The sequence below is a fragment of the Denticeps clupeoides genome, chromosome 5 (assembly GCF_900700375.1).
Source record: "Denticeps clupeoides chromosome 5, fDenClu1.1, whole genome shotgun sequence".
Lineage (NCBI taxonomy): Eukaryota > Metazoa > Chordata > Actinopteri > Clupeiformes > Denticipitidae > Denticeps > Denticeps clupeoides.
This window is the reverse complement of record NC_041711.1, coordinates 25,173,005-25,191,854: the sequence shown is the minus strand read 5'-3', so window position 1 is coordinate 25,191,854 and position 18,850 is coordinate 25,173,005. Positions and strand designations below refer to the sequence as shown.

Genomic DNA, 18,850 nt, shown 5'->3' with positions numbered 1-18,850 from the left:
GAGCAGAGAGATCCGTTACGTGGCCTGAATCGCTGAGAGGATCACACACAGAGATGCAGAAGCACGAGAGAGAGAGAGAGAGAGAGAGAGTGAGAGAACACTCATCCTTTAACCGAGGAAGCGAGCGAGAACCAGTCTGGAGCCAGTGTGGTTGCTTGGGCAGGAATCTCAGAAGAGAAAAGAAATCTAATTAAGATAAGATGCCATGACAGGCCGCAGCCAATCAGCACAGCCCATGGACAGATGGAGACCATTAGGACTCTTCACGCAGCCCAGTAAATGATCGGAAAACTGAAAATGAAAAGCAATTATCATTTCAAGTGCTTTTGTCTCTTGGTGATGAGGGTTTTTTTCCGTTGTTTTCTGTTTTGGTTTGGTTTGCTCTGACAGGTACCCGTGTTGTGTTAACTGCTCAAAGGTTAGCAGGAGAGAACCAACACCTCACCCCATCCTCAAAAAAAAAATCCAATTTCCTCCTCTGCCCTGGTGCCCACGTCGCTGCTGTCAGAGTCTGACAGCCGCAAATTTGACGTGACCTTCAGAGTGTCAGGTGAGAGCGGCCGAGGAGCAGAGCGGAGAGCAGAGGATAAACGGTTAAATAAACGGAGGGGGAGAGACAGGCGATGATGGTACATGAGCCCACGGTGCAGGGAGTGTGAATGGAGGTGAGAGCAGGAGAACCGTTCACCAGCCGTGCTAATGTTACAGTTCTGGTCATTCCTCCTCCATTAAAACATACACCACGTCTTCTATTCAGGACATAAATAGGAAAGAAAAACTGAAATCATGAAAAATGAAATTTTAACTTGCGCAATTTAAGTGAATGGAAAGGCAGCCACTCCTCAAATACTGTCCAGTTGCAAGGGCATCAGACTGGTGTAAATGCGGGATCAATGGTGGCAGTGGTGGCCTAGCGGTTAAGGAAACGGACCCGTAACCAGAAGGTCGCCGGATCGAATCCCGATCTGTCATGGTGCCACTGAGCAAAGCACCGTCCCCACACACTGCTCCCCGGGCGCCTGTCATGGCTGCCCACTGCTCACTCAGGGTGATGGGTTAAATGCAGAGGACAAATTTCACTGTGTACTGTGCTGCTGTGTATCACATGTGACAATCACTTCACTTTAAACAATAGAGCCCTATGCGGCGGCGCCCGAGTGTGTAAAGGCGACTGCGAATGGCCGAGAGTTAGCGGAGGTCTGCTTTCGCGAGGACGTACTCAGGCATGTGAGAAACGTTTGGGAGGGAAGGGTTGAAGAAAGAAACGGCCGCTGTACGCTGCAGAACAGAACACTGCTTCAATTGCAAACAGCTCATTTCCACTCGTTCATGCGGAGGAAGGGGCGGGCCTTCATTCACAGACAAAACCCATTTACCTGCCAATTGTGGGAGCTTAGTCTCGAACCCGATACGATTACTCACCGGGGCGGAACGCCATCTGAAATGAGGCCTGCCGCGTTGGTGAGGAGGGGCAGGGGACGAGAGGCAGATAAGCTTAATGCGGAATGCATGAAGTCATTTATGAAGTCATCGCAACCATAATCCCTCCTAGCCTCTCCGCAAAAACGCCCGGCCAGCACCGACTCCCCCAGCTTCTCCGCGGAGACGGGCCAAGCGCGTCCGCAGTGGCGTGGGCCGCCACGGCAGGAATCCAGAATCGTTCAAATTATCGCAACGCCGAACATGCCAGACTTCTGAGGGTAAAGGGGGGGGGGGGGGCTCCTCAGAGCTCTGAAATTGTGTAACAGCTACAACAAAAGGGGGCCGAGAGGAGAAAAATAAAGTTGAGCATGACAGCAATCTGGTGAGGGGGGGTTCCAGTCAGTCACTCGTCAGAGCTGGGTGCGAGAGTCGACCATTTATTGACGCAAGACGACAAAATCTGACAAGCGCCCCATTTCTGGCCGCAGATGAAGAAATAGCAGTTGTCACGCTGGTGTTTGTCATTCCGCCTGTAATTTATCAGCTCACTGGAGAAGCCCGCTCGCTCTCTCCAGACTTGAGGAAAACAGTAGCATAAGAAGCTCCGGGCCTGCCAGGCTGATGATGAAAGCGTCCTCGCGCGCTGCTTCTTTTTTTTTTTTTTTAAGAGCGAACAAGTCCCCTTTTTTGACAAGGCAGGAGCACTCTTGCACCCCACGCAGCTATGCCTGAAGAGCTGGGGTGGGGGGTTGTATTACTCTTTGCACCCCTACGGAGGGATGTGTTTATCCCAGCGTGCACTGGGGTGGCAGGAAAAGAAGGGATCGCTGGCTGCCCTCCATGGGGCAGCTCCTTCTCTACCTTCTTCATGATTCTCCGTCTCTCTCTAGGACATTAGATGCTCAAAGCGTTTCGTCTCGGCTGCAGGGAGGAGCAACCTCGCCAGAGCTTTACGGTGGCACACAATGGCTTCAGAAAAACAGGCTTAATGCAAATCACGCCAAACAATAGGGAGAGAACACTTCCCTTTCTTTTCTTTTCTTCTCGTAATTAGAGAAGCAGCTCACAGTCACCCAGACAAACAAAATAATAATTTACCCAAATTTTATTGGATTAAAAAAAAAAAAAAAACATGGAGGGGTAAAAATAGAGAGCGATGCTGTTCCAAGAAGAGCCATAACTTCCTCTTCCTGGGAAGCCATGACTACAGCATTGCTAATTGGAGGTCACCAGATTCTGCTGAAGCACTATCTGAACGTCTTGGAATGATCACTGTGAGTGTGTATCTTACTAATGGGGGAGGGAAAAAAAATATTATATATATTATATGTCACATTCCTCTTTTTAGCATAGTGACCATTAGACCATTAGCATGTGTGCCTGAAGTCCCCTCATTCATCATCCTTCAAAGCCATACATGGACGAGAAAAAAAAAAAAAAAGGATTTTCACATCTGAATTAGCCGCCGTTTGATGGTAATTACAGTGACAGATATTGATTTGAACTCCTTTGAGTTCCCGCGGTTCTTGTCAAACACGGTGATGCATCTTTACCGGGAGGCTCGCAGAGGAATCACAATAAGACAAACACAAATACTGGGTGACCTTTTCAAAACCGTGTGGCATTTAGCAACTTACCTCCGACAGACAAACACTTCATTAACATAATAAGGGCGCGCATCACCGGAACCTATTTTCATCTTAACGAATGCCCATCAGGCACACAGCAAATTAGCTTCCACACTCACACGGAAATCAAAGCTTACAACTAAATAATCGCCGCCCCATGTGCCCATCTCCTTTTTGTAACCTTGATTTGCAGATTTATTCATAGACGCTCTATGAACCTCAAAAACACGGTGTGTGTGTGCAGGAAAGAGGATTCAATGATGCCATCCAGACAAAAGGAGGCAAAAATGGCAAAAAAAAAAAAAAAAAAAACGAGGGACCGGTGCAACGGGCATCTGCATTCACCGGCCAGGGGCGGCCGGAGCCGGGCACAAAATGGGCAGGTGGTCCCAGTAAACGGCTGGGAAGGAAGGTAACCCCGCCGGGGCGCTCGGCAACACGCATCAGCGCTGCACGCGTAAGCTCCCACCTGTTACCACAACAGGTCTGAGACGCCTCAAGGGCCCCCGGCGCAACTGAAGTAGGACAATGTAATTATGTGCAGGCGGTGTGTCGGCACAAGGGAGACAGACAAAGCGCGGGTGACTGTGTGTGTGTGTGAGAGAGGGGGGGGTGGTGGTGGATTCGGGTGGGAAAGAACAAGTGATGGAGAAAAGAGAAAGAAGAGAGAGAATGAATGCAAACTTGTCTGTGAGAAAGAGAAGACAATGAGGGCGTGTGTCATTCTGGTATTTCGCATAAAGAATGTGGCCCAGTAAGTACCCTACAGGCTCCGCCCCCCCCTCACTAGTTCAGTACAGTGAACCCAAAAACCCAAGCCAAGTGGTGGATGATGGGGCCAATGGCGGCTTCTAATAGGACCAAAGGTTATTTGATAAAGGCTGACGTTATTAAGTGGGGGGGACGTGTATACAGGGAGTGTTTAATCGTTAATTAATTGCTTCATTTTCATACAGAGCAGAATTCTGAGAATATTCAGAAATCTATAAATATATCCTCCACTCTTCCGGTCATTAATAAGTCAAAAACCCAGTTGTTTCGGGCTTTTTTTAAAATTGATTTATTTAGTTGCCCCTGTGCTGTAAAATGGGTCCAGCACATAAATAAGTAAACCTGCAGACTCCAGAACAGCGTGTGCGGCCCGACGTGAGAAACTGCAGCGGACAGCCGCGAATCGGACATAACCTACGTCCTGGGTCCGTACAAACGACGGAGAGCCGGGGCGACATCAACCCCCCGCGGCCCGGTGTCTTCTGGAGCCGGCGACACCCTGTTGCGTCGACGGGCTGCGCGCTGCCCCACATCCATGCCCCCCTCTCCCGTCAGCTGGAAATAATGGGGGGCGACGTCGGGAAAGCGGAGGGCGAGCATGGGCGGGGGAGCGCGGTCCTGCCCCGGTGCCACGGCCGACGGATCAGCAGGAAACGCGCCGCACCTGACGCGCCGAAACTAGTCACTTTAGCTCGTTCCTGTAGGTGCGGCGCGGGGTTTATTCCGTGTTTGATAAAATACTTGCGGAAATAGAATTACTCTCTTACCTCGAAAAAAGAGGAGCAGCAGAAAACTTGGCAGGAGCTTCATGCCCGGCGTTCGGCAGCCGCCGTCCCGTGCCTCCGCCGTCATGTCGGTACCGATCCCTTCGGTCCAAAGTTAAAATGACAAAAAGTGAAAAAAAAAAAAAACACGTCCCGCAAAGTTCAGTCTACGCTGCTTCTCCGGGCTGAGTTAAAGTGGAAGAAGAAGAATCCTCCTGCTCCTCCTCTTCCTCCTGCTCCCGCTACACCGACTGACCGCGTCCGAGAGCGGCGGCGCGCACGGCATCAATGGCGTGACGTCATGCGACGTCATTCACGAAACCAAGTTCAAGTTTCACTTCAGTTTAATTGCTTGCGAGCTCTGATAGATAGATAGATAGATAGATAGATAGATAGATAGATAGATAGATAGATAGATAGATAGATAGATAGATAGTTTTTAACAGCATTAAACTGGGTGGTAGTAGCCTAGTGAGTAACACACTCGCCTATGAACCAGAAGACCCGGGTTCGAATCCCACTTACTACCATTGTGTCCCTGAGCAAGACACTTAACCCTGAGTTGCTCCAGGGTGACTGTCCCTGTAACTACTGATTGTAAGTCGCACTGGATAAGGGCGTCTGATAAATGCCGTAAATGTAAACTGGGCACCGGAAGTAAACTGCCTGATTACATGGTTACCTGCTGTGACCTACCTGTTGCCACCTGAGTTTCTTGGTTTCTTGGGGGCGGGTTTCAGGCTAACGACAGAGTTGAATGAGCGACTCTCGTGTTCTCGATGAAGCAATGGGCTCACGCTGGTCTCTGACAGAGAGCGTTTAGCCAAATATTTACTAATACATTCCAGGGTGGGTGTCCTTCCCTCTAATTTCCGTTCCTAAATCACCCCATGCACATGAACCCTCACTGTAAAAGTTGAGACTTGAAAATATTATTTCATGTTATCAAATGAAAACCAGTAAAATTGGGAAAATCAGGATTTTTGAAGATGACTCGAAGATTACTCAATGACTCGCTTGCGTCCCCTGCCGGCCGCGTTTGGTAAAACCTGAAACTGGGCTTGTCACAAGAGCACAATTTACACGTCCATTAACCTTAGATTAAATTTTTTCTTAGGCTCACTGAAATGCAGCCTAAAATGTATCTGCACTCTACTCCTTATGTAAGAATAATAATTAACTTTCATTTGCACTGACCTGAAAATATCAAAAATGAGTTCAGCGCCATCCTTTAAAACTGCCACAAAGACTTTATTACACCACCAGCAGTGTCACACCAAGTCATTAAGACCTTCTCCCCTATCTCTCTCTCTCTCTCTTTCTCTCTCACATACACACACCCTCACACACACACTCATATATATAGCTCATATACATAGCTTATTACATTATATTTCTTCTCAGTATTTAATTTCCAGTTCATTCTTCTGAACATGACCAATCTTTTTCTTTCATTTCACACTGACACACACACACACACATTCTTTCATCCCTCATTCCCCCTGATTATTAACAGTTGGAGTGCAACACATTTGGCCCCATAACTCTCATTAACTGCTCTGTCCTACTTTATTCTTTCTGAAGTGTTTTTCATTTGCACTCTTTCGCCCTCTTCATCTTTCTAACTCCCTGCTATCTTTCACTGTTTTCCATCTTCCCTAAGCATATCAGAGCCGCTGCAATACACATCTCCCCCCATCCCATTTCCCCCTTCAGTGCTTTTGTAATTCTCCCTTTATTTTGTCAAACCTCTCCATCTCCCCTCCCTCCCTCCCCTTGTCTTCACCCTCCCCTCATCTCTCACTTTCTGCCTCCGCCCCCGCCAGCCCAACGGTAATTAGGAGCTGGGTTGGTAATAACGCTCAGAAGAACTGATAACACCGTTAGCTTTAATTAAAGACATTTATGGGCATGTAAGGACATTTAGTCAAGGGAATTGAACCTCTAACCCCAAGACACCCACACAGTTCTCCAGCTTCTTTTTCTTGGTCGCACAGAACTGGTCATACAAACATTATGCCACTTTGTTGGCCACCAGGCCATCCATTACACAAGCTCCTGGATCAACATTGCCTTACTCAAAGGAAGTCTTCTTACTTCTGTGATCATCAAACCATTCAGTTCCACAACCTGTGTTATACCATTTCATGTTTATTTCATGCACAGAGTTGATGCAAAGTGCTTTACAGCTGTTTTAAAGTTAAATATTCAGTTGAGAATAGAGTACAAAAAACATAAATATTTTACAATTGGAACATTTACTGATGAAGTCAGCAGGCCAAGCAGCTCACGGGACAAAGTTACTTTATTTATAATGACTATAAATAAAATCCAGCATTTCAGCAGCTCATAACGCAGAACACAAGACAAGGCAACATGGAGGAAAGGGAGAAACGAAAGAGAAAATCAGCCAAGCACACCTTGCTGAGACAAACAAGTATCATAACAGATCCAACGCCAGGAAGAGGATATCCATATATGGCCATGCCTGGAGCACAGGCTATTAAAAGGAGGAGCACATGACAGAAATGCTTCGATAACTCATTTGCATGTATCTATGATTTTTTTTAAGTCAAGTGAGCTCACCGGTCAGGAAAAGATTCCCTGAGAAACAGTGTTTCCATACAAAGTTGTAATGTCCTGAGTAAAAGAACAGGTTCAAGTTGATGTCAAATGTACAGCAAACTTTCAGTACAGCATTTATCAGACATTTACATTAATGGTAGTTAGCCTTATCAAGAGGAACTTACAATCAGTAGTTACAGTCCCCCTGGACAACTCTTGGGACAACAATGGGAGTAAGTGGGGTTGAACCTGTGACTTCATGGTGAAAGTGAAGTTCTGTCATTGTGAAACCCTGCAGCACAGCACACAGTGCACACAACGAAATGTGTCCTCTGCTTTTAACCATCACCCTTGGTGAGCAGTGGGAACTGAGCAGCCATGACAGGCGCCCAGGGAGATGTGTGTAGGGACGGTGCTTTGTATAGTGGCACCTCACTGGTGCCACTATTGGTGCCGGGATTCGAACCGACAGCCTTCCGATAACTGGTCTGTTTCCATACCTGCTAGGCCAACCCTGCCCCACTGGTCTTTTGTAGATGAGAGTGAAGCTCTTTAGGCTACTACCGCCCATCAGATGTGTCAGCAGATGTGAAGAGCTTTTTGGACATCGTGATTGTGGAATAGTCCTTCCACAGAGGTGAAAGGCATGCCAATGATTATTTCTGCTTTCCTCAGTGCTCCCTACAGGAGATTCAGTTGTAAGGTTGTAATATGTCAGTCAGCCATTCCAGACTTATCAGTTATAGAGTGTTGATGTTGTTGATGTGGGGTGTGGTGTGGTATGGTAAATGTTCTCTTTGGTTTTGATGACAATGTTACATTGTTATCTCTGCACCAGATGGAACGCTGCTCTACCACCTCTCTGTTTGCTGCATTCATCACTCTATCTTAGGTTACAATGTAATGGAGAATTTATTCATAATAAATACGTTCGCTGGAAGGGATCTCTGGGGAACCTGCTTTTAGCATCAACGCAAGTTTCTACAAAATGTTTTCTGACTGGGAATTGACAGGGTTTGATGACATCTCGAGGATAGCCCTCCCCAAAATGTTGTGCATTCACAGCATTTGGATAGAAAATTGCTAGATATTCTGTAGCCAAAGCATCAGGTTGGCAGATTCTGCTGAAGACTTTAATGTCACTGGAAAACTTAGATATAACTTATCAGTCGTATGCATATGAACAGTGGCTGCCTGCAGCTGCACCCATCTCTTCCTCTCTGGCTTCATCATATCCTGCAGCAACCCATATTCTGGTTGGGTGTCTTATGTGTGTGTGAAAGAGGAAAAAGACACAGATCATCATATTACTAATTCACTGCCTTCTGAAGACACTTCTGCTCTTGCTGAAAGACGCGACCTGGCCATGAAGTTCTGTGGTCTCTTCATTGTGCTGTGTGGATCCCAGGCTTTTCTCCTTGCTCCGTCTGGAGCTGGAAGAGGTATGCAATGCAAGGCAGAAATAACTCAGCAGAGCTTCTTTTCATAATGTAATTATTATTCTCGGTTGGAAGCCAGGTGAAAATATGATTGGAATTTCCTGCAATGAGTTTACCCGTTAATGTGGAGTGTCAGTTGGGTAAATCTGCAGACAAATGGCTACACACACAGTTCCCTACCTACCTGTTCCCACTGCAAATGCGAAGAGCTTTTTATAAAACACAATTTTACAATCAAATTTGTCTTTAGAGGTCAATTTTCATTGTATTGGATGTTTGATTCATGTCATTGTCTCACTGTATTTCCATCATTACACAAATTTCCTTATAAAATCAGACAAAATCTAATCTATTTGTGAAATTTACATTGTTTTCAGACAGAGACTGGCAAAACGTTATCCTGATAAAGCCAGAGACAAATGTCACCCTGTCTTGTGAACACAAGCCAGTCCTGAAATACAAACTCAACTGGAAGGTGAAGCTCGAAGGAGCCAAACATTGGAGTCTGGTGCTGTCCATCAACGAGAAAAACATCTCTTTTGGTGAAGCTTCAAGTAAAAGTACTCAAATGGCTGACCAGAATTTCCAGAGGTCAGGAAACTTTTCACTGCAATTTTTGGCCCAGACGAACAATGCAGGGCTCTACTCCTGTGTGGTGGATCAAGGCAATGAAAGTGTGAAGGAAAAAGTTACCCTCTTGGCCTTTGTTGAATGTAGGCTAATTCATACTGCATACCTTTTGTTATGTGCTGCATATATGGTTTATCAGTTGTATTCTATAGATGTATTGAATCATAAAGTCAACTTCCTGAAGGCCCCTGTCAAACGTTTTTCAGTTCACCATTCAGCTATGATCCAGTCTCACACACTGGTGTGATGTTTACTTAATTTCAGACAAAATGAAAGAATGAAGGAATGAAGATGTTCTGGCTGGGTGACCTTGAGGAACAGGCTTGCATTTTTGCAGTACTATTACTAAAGATAGACAACATGGTAGCAGGCAGTTTTTTGTGTTTGGCCTCAGCTTTATTGAGAATGTCAGTGCTTCAGTTACATAAAAATGTACAAAATGTCATTATTATGAGAAACTATTTTTGATGTCAAACAGTAGCCTCTAGTTTCATGATTAGCTTATTGGTTTAATGAGATAAGCTATGTACTTGAATTGTCTACAGAATGCTTAAATTGTACTACTGACAGATTTAATGTGACAGACACTGTCTCTTGTTCCCGCCAGTAACAGTGACTCCCTCGAATCCAGTGCCTTATGAGAGCATTTTAAGGCTCAGAGCTCTTGTGGTGCCTCCGTACGCCCTTTACCATGCAGCCTGGTACTCTCCTACACAAGAACAGCTGAGCTCTGAGAAGGTGCAGAGCAGTGGCGTGCTGCTCACCAAACTGCCCTGCTTCCTCCAGAGCGACCAGGGCAACTACACATTCCAAGCACGTCTCCATGGCAACAGCCCACAGAAACTTTTCCTGTTCCCCATTACTGTGACAGCAAACAGTAAGATGATTTGGAGTGATATTTCAGTGATGCGTAATGTAGGGCTACAGAATTCTGCAGTGAGGTGTTAATTAATGGTGATTTCATTAAATGTCAGGTATTGCAAAAAAAACAGCTCTAGTTAAAGCTAACAAATGTGCAATTTTTTCAGACATCTCACAGCATGGGGCTGATAGCAGCTTTTTTTATCCGATAAATTATCTCCAACAATCTATGCAATAACACCTCCTCAATCATCTGCATTAAATATGCCAACTGCTGCTAATTAACCACAGAGACGATGTCTGGTGGCGAAATCACGTGTTTTTTTGATTATTATAGGCTTGCAGCTGCCTGGGGTTGGGAGCTTTCACTCAGTAGATGTTACAATTTGCCAGGTTTTGTCTTTCAGCCAAGTCTGTATTAATGGGACAGATGGGCAGATGATGAGTGTGATGTTTAATATTCATCTAAAATGTGATATTTTACATTAGACATCTTTTTACATTTTACATTAGAATAGACAGACATATTTTCTGGATGAAACAAACAAACTTAAATAAATACAGCAGTGCGAATATGATATTGAAGTGCATGCAAAATTGCATCCAAAAATTTTATCTGATTGTTGTTCTATATAGTAAAATGTTACCCTAGGTAAAAGTGTAAGTAAAAATATTCCTACGGGGTGTTATCTTGAGGGAAACCAAGTCTTAGAAAGGGGAACCCATACTTCTCAGGTCAGCGCTGGATTACCCTGGTTTGTTGAGAGAATTACATACAGGAAATTATGTCAAATAGAAGTGAAGTGACAAGCACAGCACATGGTGCACTCAATGAAATGTGTCCTCTGCATTTAACCCATCACCTTGGTGAGCAGTGGGCAGCCAACCTACCGATTACGGGTCCACTTCCTTACCCGCTAGGCCACCACTGTTTGAAGTTGTATATTAGAGTTGTTGAGTTGTGGATCAGGTGGACTTGTAAGGAGCAGGATGTAAGGGAGGTCAGCAATGCAACACACCTGGAGGCTCCCCGGTAGAGATTTACCATCCATTGACTACTGCAGCATTATTAATGATGATGGGAGTGCTGGTAAAAGCTTGACTATTTATAAGTATAAGACTATAAAAGTTTTTGTCCTGGACTAAAGTATTGAAACAGTCTGATTCCAGAATATTCCATGGACGGTTTTTGGGGCTCTGTAAGCAAATGTTCTGTTTTTAGCAGTAACTTTGTTTACACGGGGGACTGTAAGTAGGCCTTCTCCCCAAGAACGAAGGAATCGCGGAGGGTTATGGGAGATTAGTAGGTTACTAAGATCATGATCATGATCATGACCATCAAAGTTTTATTAACAAGAAGTAGAATCAGTACAAAGTCAAAACCGTACTTTACTGGAAAAGCTGTAGTAGAGAAGGCAATACATGTGCATGTAAAAAGGCTGCAGAGTTTTGAGCAAGTTAGAGCTTATTCGGTGAAGTAGCAGAGCATCCAAAAAACAGAGTTCAGTCTAAATGTTATAAATACATATACTAATTTCTATGCATCAGAGAGGGAGCAAAACTTCTAAACCCTAGCAATATGTCATAGAAGGAAAAACGCCTCGCACCTTTAGGATAGATAACCAACACATCAGTCTTATCCATGTTGAACATAAGGAAGTTATCCAGTCTTTGATATTCTTTACACAATTTTAGAGAGAGAGAGATAGAGAGAGAGGCTTTATTTATAGAACAACACTGGCTGCTTTATTCATATCTGTTTCAGTGCAGAGATTTTTCCCTCTCTTACTGCTGTCTCTTTTTTTGGTAGTGACGAAGACAGCATCATATGACAATCAGATTCGTGGTATGTGAACCTGCATCCACTCTGTCTTAAGGCTAAATGAAAAAGTCACATCAGCAGGCCCTGGATCAGAAAAATTTAAATTCTGCTTTATCACAGTAGTGATATAAGAGCATAATGCCTATTGTTGTGTGGACATTCTTCTCTCTTTGAGAGTTTGCCTCGCTCTCTCTCTCTGCTCTTTGCCTATATGTATTTATGAGAATGTGTTTGAAATTCTTAGCTGTTCTTTAATATTACATTTCTATTGCTATTCCCTTTCTCTGCTTACCTCTTCATATTTCTCCTCCAAATCTGTCAAACACAATTCCAATAGGACTGCATGCCTGAACAATTTATGTATTTCCCTGGCTTTGTTATATAATTTTTCATTGTTCTGCATGAGTGTCTTGACAATTAGCAAAATCAAATAGTCACAATAACAAGTTGTGCACATTGTGAAAGTTTCTCACCATTGCTGGAACAACTTTAATTGCTCTGCATTTTCCATTACTGTCTCCTGAAATGGTCGGCTCCAGGAGTCCTGATGTCAAAAGTATGCTGCTCCTATACAACTGTCATCATCCCCTGTGGCTCTGTTCTGGGAGACTATATCCAGCTGTTCTGGAAGGAACCTAGGGCCAAAGAAATGAAGCCCATATACAAGTTTGATCGCTGGAGGCAGAGCTCCATGGCCAAAACAGACCATCAACTTCAACTGGTAGAACCAACCTCACAAGCTTCAGGAAATTTCTACTTCCTGTTGACCCCAAAGCCAACAGATGGAGGCGTGTACCAGTGTGAGGTCTTTCTTGATGATACTGTGTTCATCCAGGCTGTGAAGCTCACTGTTATTCATGGTATAGTCCAACACAGAAACAACTCAATTTATAGAACACCTCCAAAAGTAAAAGGTAGTACAATGTAAATGTAGAAACTTTGAAGCTTCTATAGTAGGTGAAAAATTCCCATGTTTTATGATGACATTGGACACAAATATCTGCAATTACTGGTGATGAGAGGCAGGCACTCACGTTTTGACCAAACAGATTGGAATGTGTAGGAAAGTATAGTTTCACATTTTTTATTAAACTGAATGTCCATGATATTTCCCAGCAGGCCATTCTTCATCAGTGCTTTTTACATTGATTCACAATTGCAGGAATGTTAAGAAATGGATTACCTAATTATTCATCTATCTTTGCCATGACACCATCTCCTACATCAGATGGTGTGAACCAGCACATCCATCAATACATAAGAAGGGGATCCCCCATGTCCTTTCCTTTCCGTAGTGTCACTGAAGAAATACATGATCATGCACACAATCATGAACTTATTGCCTTCACCCAACTCCTTACAAACACCACAATGACACCACAATTGAATCACAGTAGCAATGGTCCCAAATATACCACAGCACATCAAGCTCTCACATCTAATACTATCCTTCCTCACACTACAGAGGGGGCATCACAGCTTGGGACAAGTTTAATAATTACAGCGCCTGGGGCATCCATCACAGCTGACCAGACAGTGGTGGTCAATCCATCAGTGTCTCTCTCTCTCTCTCACACACACACACGATGTACACATCCATCCCTCCCTCTCCAGCCCACAGGCTTATGTATTTTTATACAGGCTCATTAGAAATCTCATTATGCACAATTATACCTGCAGCCTGCCACCAATGATGGCTTTAATTTCAGGCCGGCGTTGTGGCAACAGTTAGGCTCAATTAGCTTCAGAGTGATTTTCATTTGGCTTCACCTCGGCATGATACATCCGTCACCGTCAGTGCCAGCAAAGCGGGCAAAATTGAGTCTGTTTAATGAATATATATTATGTTAACCCTTTACTTTCCCATTTTCTCTTTAGTAGTTCATGTTTCATCTCAGAATGTTTTTGATCTCCCTCTCCCTCCTCCTCTCCTAATGATCTTCTCACCTTTTCGTACCCTCTCTCTCATTATTTCTCTCTCCCCTACAACGGCCCCACCCCCCCAACCAGTGTTTGCTAAATCCAGTAACTCGGAGCTGGTTCTGTCCTGTATTTACTCGGAGCACTCTCAGGTCCAGAGCGTGATGTGGACCCATCAGAATGACAGCCAACAGGTGCACTGGGACGCCAAAGTTCCAGGTCAGATCAGAACACGGATTCCTCTTCCAGTTAATGATGAAACATCAGGAATGTACATCTGCACTGTGAAGCTGTTGCATGGACAAAGTGCCAGTGCTGTGTACAATGTCACAGCATCTCCTAAAGGTGAGAGGATGAGTCAATGTTAAAATCAGTCACTTAAAAAGCATCTTAAACTTTTTACACATTTAAGATTTAAGATCTTGGGGGTGAAAATGAAGAGATGCAAAAGCTCGACATCGTGGACCTGTAATCAGAAAGTTGCCGGTTCGAATTTTGAACCTCCAAGGTGCCATACCCAGGCGCCTTTCACGGCTGCCCACTGCTCGCTAAAGCCAGAAAAATTCTTGTTGTGTATCTGTGTACACTGTATGTGTATCTGTACACAGTTGCGTTGTTAACGTTTGTGCTGATATACTTTTGTACTGTTTGTCATAATCAGTAGTGTGTACTCCATACCACCAGAAGTCAGTGTCGAGCCCACAAACCAGATAAATTAATGAATACATGTATCTTAAAATCGTCATCAGATCTCGCAATACTACCCCTAAAAAATTATGCAGGTATTGCATGCGAATCCGAATACTTGAGTATGTACACAAAAAATGATACAAAGAAGGCAGGATATTGACCGCGCCTTTAACAGCAAATATATTTCTGCCTTTAACATGATTGAGTGCAGTAATGGTGATGGGTTAAAAGCATAGAACCAGTTGCGCACTGAAGTTGCGGGGGTCGCCAAATTGAGGTGGCTCGCTGAACTGCAGCACAACCCACTCCCACGGGCATCCCCCGATCGTCACCATGTACATCTTTGTAAGCTTTGGCGGGGTGAAAATGGAGAGGCGCAAATACTCAACCGCTCAGGAAAATTGAATTTTAATAAATGAAAAACAATAAAGGAGTGACTGCCAAAACATACATAAATTCAACAGAAAACACTGTAGCACACAGAAAAACACATTCTCAACAGCAAATGCAGACCCACACCAACTGGAGGTAGCTGGGGGTGATTAGAATCCCTGTGTACATGTGATGTGCAGCACATGGCCAGCCCAGGACTGCATTATCATCACAGATCAAGCATCAGTTTCTTATGATCCATCTCTTTTTACTCAGATATTTTACAGAGGTTGTGTGATCGTATTTAAATGTGTGTTGTTGGGCCTGGAAGTTCTAGATGAGACCATTTTGCGCAATCACTCCTTTAAGGATAGCCATATTCATAACATTTACATTTACATTTTACATTTACAGCATTTATCAGATGCCCTTATCCAGAGCGACTTACAATCAGTAGTTACAGGGACAGTCCCCCCTGGAGCAACTCAGGGTTAAGTGTCTTGCTCAGGGACACAATGGTAGTAAGCGGGATTTGAACCTGGGTCTTCTGGTTCAGAGGCGAGTGTGTTACCCACTAGGCTACTACCACCACATCAGATTCCATCCACCATTACTGTTCCATCCACCATTGTTCCAGTGCATTTTCCATGTCTTTTAACTCCAATTTGTGTACAGCACAAGCTCAAATAAAGATATTATTGGACTCAATGTGATAATTGGTGTGAGTGTAAAGAACAGGAGAGCAACAGTAGAGAGATTGTGAATTCTGTCATTTCTTTCTTTTTTTCTAAACTCACTCTGTACTGTAAATGCTGTTGGACATGTGCTTGGTGAAGCAGTCTGGTTATTGTTTCGAGACTTTGGGCCTAGCTGCTGGGTTCAGCGTAACTGAAACACAATCTGTTTTCAGGTCAGCAAGTAATTGTTCACATATGTCCATGCACACACAGTTGGCTCCCCGGCTGGTGTTTATGGTCCAGATTTCTCAAAGAGGAAAATCAAAATGACTGTGGTGTTATTTGGTGTATTGTGTGTCTCAAGTGGACACCTATATGGCTCAGCTGATTGAGAGTGAATGAAGTATACAACAGTGTAGACTACAGAAATGCCTCACTGCCTGTTCTTGTTGAATAAAGGCCATTTGATTGATTTGATTGCGGCTGTTTAGTTCTGGTCTCAAGGCCTTTTCTGCTTTAGTCAGAGGTTCATGTTGAGCAAGATTCATGGCGGCTCATTTGACAACAGTAATTACTTATTTCACTTTATTTGTTCAGACACCGTTACAAATTGCATATTGATGCTTAATGCAAAGGCGCCTGAGCCATTGTAGTGTCTGGAACAGCTTTTTAAATTGCCATTAGCCAATTCTTGCACAATCCCTCAGCTGGGGGTTAAATAGCTGAGTGTGTGTTTAGTTACAGGCTTTTCTCATAAACATGATTATAGCTTCATAAAATTTTAGCACACAGTCATAACCCAGTACTTTTAGATGTATTATACATCCTAAACTCCTAATTTTGGATGTTGTCTCCCTTTGGCTTCTCAATTGGTTTTGGTTTTTCGAATCAATTGGTCTGGTTTTTCATTAAGATTTGGCAAAAATCTACGCCCGATGCCCTTCCTGATGCAACCCTTTACTTTTACCTGGGCTTGGGACGTCACCAAGAAGAACACGGTTACACGCGTCCCCAGTGGCTGGGTTTATAATGCTAATTTTGGTAATGTAATAAAAAAGACAAATTCACAGAAATAGGTGGACAAGAAATTACATTAACAACACATTTAAATTAAAATGAGAATGTGACATAAGATACATCATATGGTTGAAGTATGTTTGCGCATGTTTGAGATGGTTGTTTTTCGTCTGTGTGTACCAGGTGTTCAAAAAATATTGACTTTGATCTGAATGGTGTCATAATGTGTGTGTTTCACAAGGCACTGTAGCTCAGTGAACCCAATTATCATAATTCATGAAGCAAATCAGTCTTGCTGAATACAGAGGGTCAAACAAGGGGTTGGCTTTGACAACACAATTCCATTAGCTCTACCAGTTTCCCCAGACTGATCAATTACATTCATCCTGCAGTGTCAAAATGAAATATTTAAAGTAGGTCTTGTGTCAGGATATGCTGAGAGGCCATGTACAGTGTGACATGCGCTAAGTCCACCAGCTGTTAGAACTCGCACGTCTTTTCATTAATTCTGGTTGATGTCAGAATTGAGCTGAATAAGCAACACTCATTGAAAGCTGTGACATGTGCCAAAATATGGCTAAGTGTTATAATAAGGATCCAGAATGTCTATTTTGCACCCAACAACCTCACTCTATTGTTACTGCATGTACAAGGGCAAAGGAGATATGCTCTTTAAGAGTAATGTGTCCTAAATCTACAAGGTGTACTCCCAAATGGATTACTGACTCGTGATAAATTTGATTGCTAAGGCTTCATTCTTGTGCATTGCCTACTGACTATGGAATAATGAGGAAGTGACGCCTGTGCAAATACCAAAGTGTAGTCTGAAAGATTTTGGAAATTAAGTTTCAAAATGATTCTATTCTTTTGAAACAATTTGTCATGGTATGATGAAAGGAACTACATGTTAAGAAGTAATAAATAATAAGTAATAAAAATATGGTTAAAATGCTATGATGTCAGGATCCGGTCCGAAATGGGGGTTACTCCGGTCCAGGATCCGGACCGGAGTTTCATTGTTTTCCTGTGTAATGTTCCCTAATCGTTTTCACCTGTGTTAATTGTATAAAGCTGCCCTGTTTGTTTCTGTCCATTGTCAGGTCTTTAAAGTTATGTTCCGTGTTCACCAGTGTCTACGTCTTGGATGTCTCCCCTGTCTTGTGATTCACAATTAAACCCCGGTTTCGTGATGTCAGGTGAAAGCGTCCTTCATTCCACGTCTTCTCGTCACTCTTCGTCCTCCTCTCCGTTCACCCGCCGCGTCATGCCCGCATGGACGTGACATATGACAATAACTATCACTCAGAAATGCATTATTGGAAGCATACTAACGTGTTTGTATCATAATGGCAAACATTACATGAAATTATGATCACAAAAGGCATCAATAAATTATCACTGCATTAAAATGGTTCCCTTCTAGAGCATTTTGCTGTCACTGGTCCAGAACTGTAAACTGCATTTGAACACACTAATGGAATAATTAAAGTATTAGGATCTTACGTCCTCTAAATATCCACAGATGGATCTCCCATATAGATAATTGGCCTGACACAAAAAGCAACACAAAATTGTTTGAGAGAGAAATTAAAGATATTCATATCAGATTTTCTACTTTCTGTTTTTGAATCAAAATGACTAATTCTAATAAATATGAACTGTTCCACTGAAAAATCCATAACCCGATTCCTTGTCCCATGATAAGCACATCTCTCACAATCCTCCCAGTCATTAGTGGCTGTTAGGATCCGATCTGGAAGGGGCTACTCCAGATCCGGGCCTTGTATCATTTCTGGTCTCTGTCGTTGTTTGGTGATGTTTCCCCTGTTGTGTGCTCCATGTAATAAACCCCTGTCTCGAGACGTTGTATGTATGTGTCCTCCTTCCTGGATATCCCTTTAATTTCAAATAAGTCAATTATAGTGCACTAGTCTGAGAAATACCTATTTTCCTGATGAAAGCCTGATTTACAGAGTTCACCATATCAGTATCTGAAATCACGGTCATGTTCATAGTTCGCTTATACTACATTATTTGTCACATAATGCTTACCTACTTAACAGAAAGTGTAATATTCATGAAATATTAATGCTACATATCTTAATTTCTTAACATTGCATCTGTAGGTGAGTACTACTTATCTGCCCAAATCAGAACTTGGTATTTTGCATATGCTGCCATCAATGTAAATCAATGTGTAACAAATGCTGGTGATTTAAGCTTCAAACCAAGCATGCAATATTGAGGTCTATAGCAGTCACAAAAGCATTTC

The 18,850-nt window shown here is 43.3% G+C and overlaps 2 protein-coding genes across 6 annotated transcripts in view; one reads left to right on the top strand and one right to left on the bottom strand.

The window, feature by feature from the left end:
• Positions 1-5,332, bottom strand: part of si:ch73-22o12.1 (nectin-2) — a 32,066-nt gene extending 26,734 nt beyond the window's left edge. The window contains exons 1-2 of the mRNA XM_028981794.1: positions 5,282-5,332; positions 4,589-4,946 (exon numbers count right to left, since the gene is read on the bottom strand). Of these exons, the coding sequence (XP_028837627.1) occupies positions 4,589-4,673 (85 nt within the window). The 5' untranslated portion in view covers positions 4,674-4,946; positions 5,282-5,332. The remainder of the gene's footprint in view (positions 1-4,588; positions 4,947-5,281) is intronic.
• Positions 5,333-8,401: 3,069 nt separating this feature from the next.
• Positions 8,402-18,850, top strand: part of g6fl (g6f-like) — a 13,101-nt gene continuing 2,652 nt past the window's right edge. For 4 of the 5 annotated variants that reach the window (XM_028979450.1, XM_028979453.1, XM_028979449.1 and 1 more), the window contains exons 1-6: positions 8,402-8,592; positions 8,967-9,302; positions 9,827-10,096; positions 11,891-11,926; positions 12,442-12,762; positions 13,913-14,167. In XM_028979450.1, coding sequence (XP_028835283.1) covers positions 8,517-8,592; positions 8,967-9,302; positions 9,827-10,096; positions 11,891-11,926; positions 12,442-12,762; positions 13,913-14,167 — 1,294 coding nt within the window. In that variant the 5' untranslated portion in view covers positions 8,402-8,516. The remainder of the gene's footprint in view (positions 8,593-8,966; positions 9,303-9,826; positions 10,097-11,890; positions 11,927-12,441; positions 12,763-13,912; positions 14,168-18,850) is intronic. The other variant, XM_028979451.1, reaches the window with a different exon arrangement.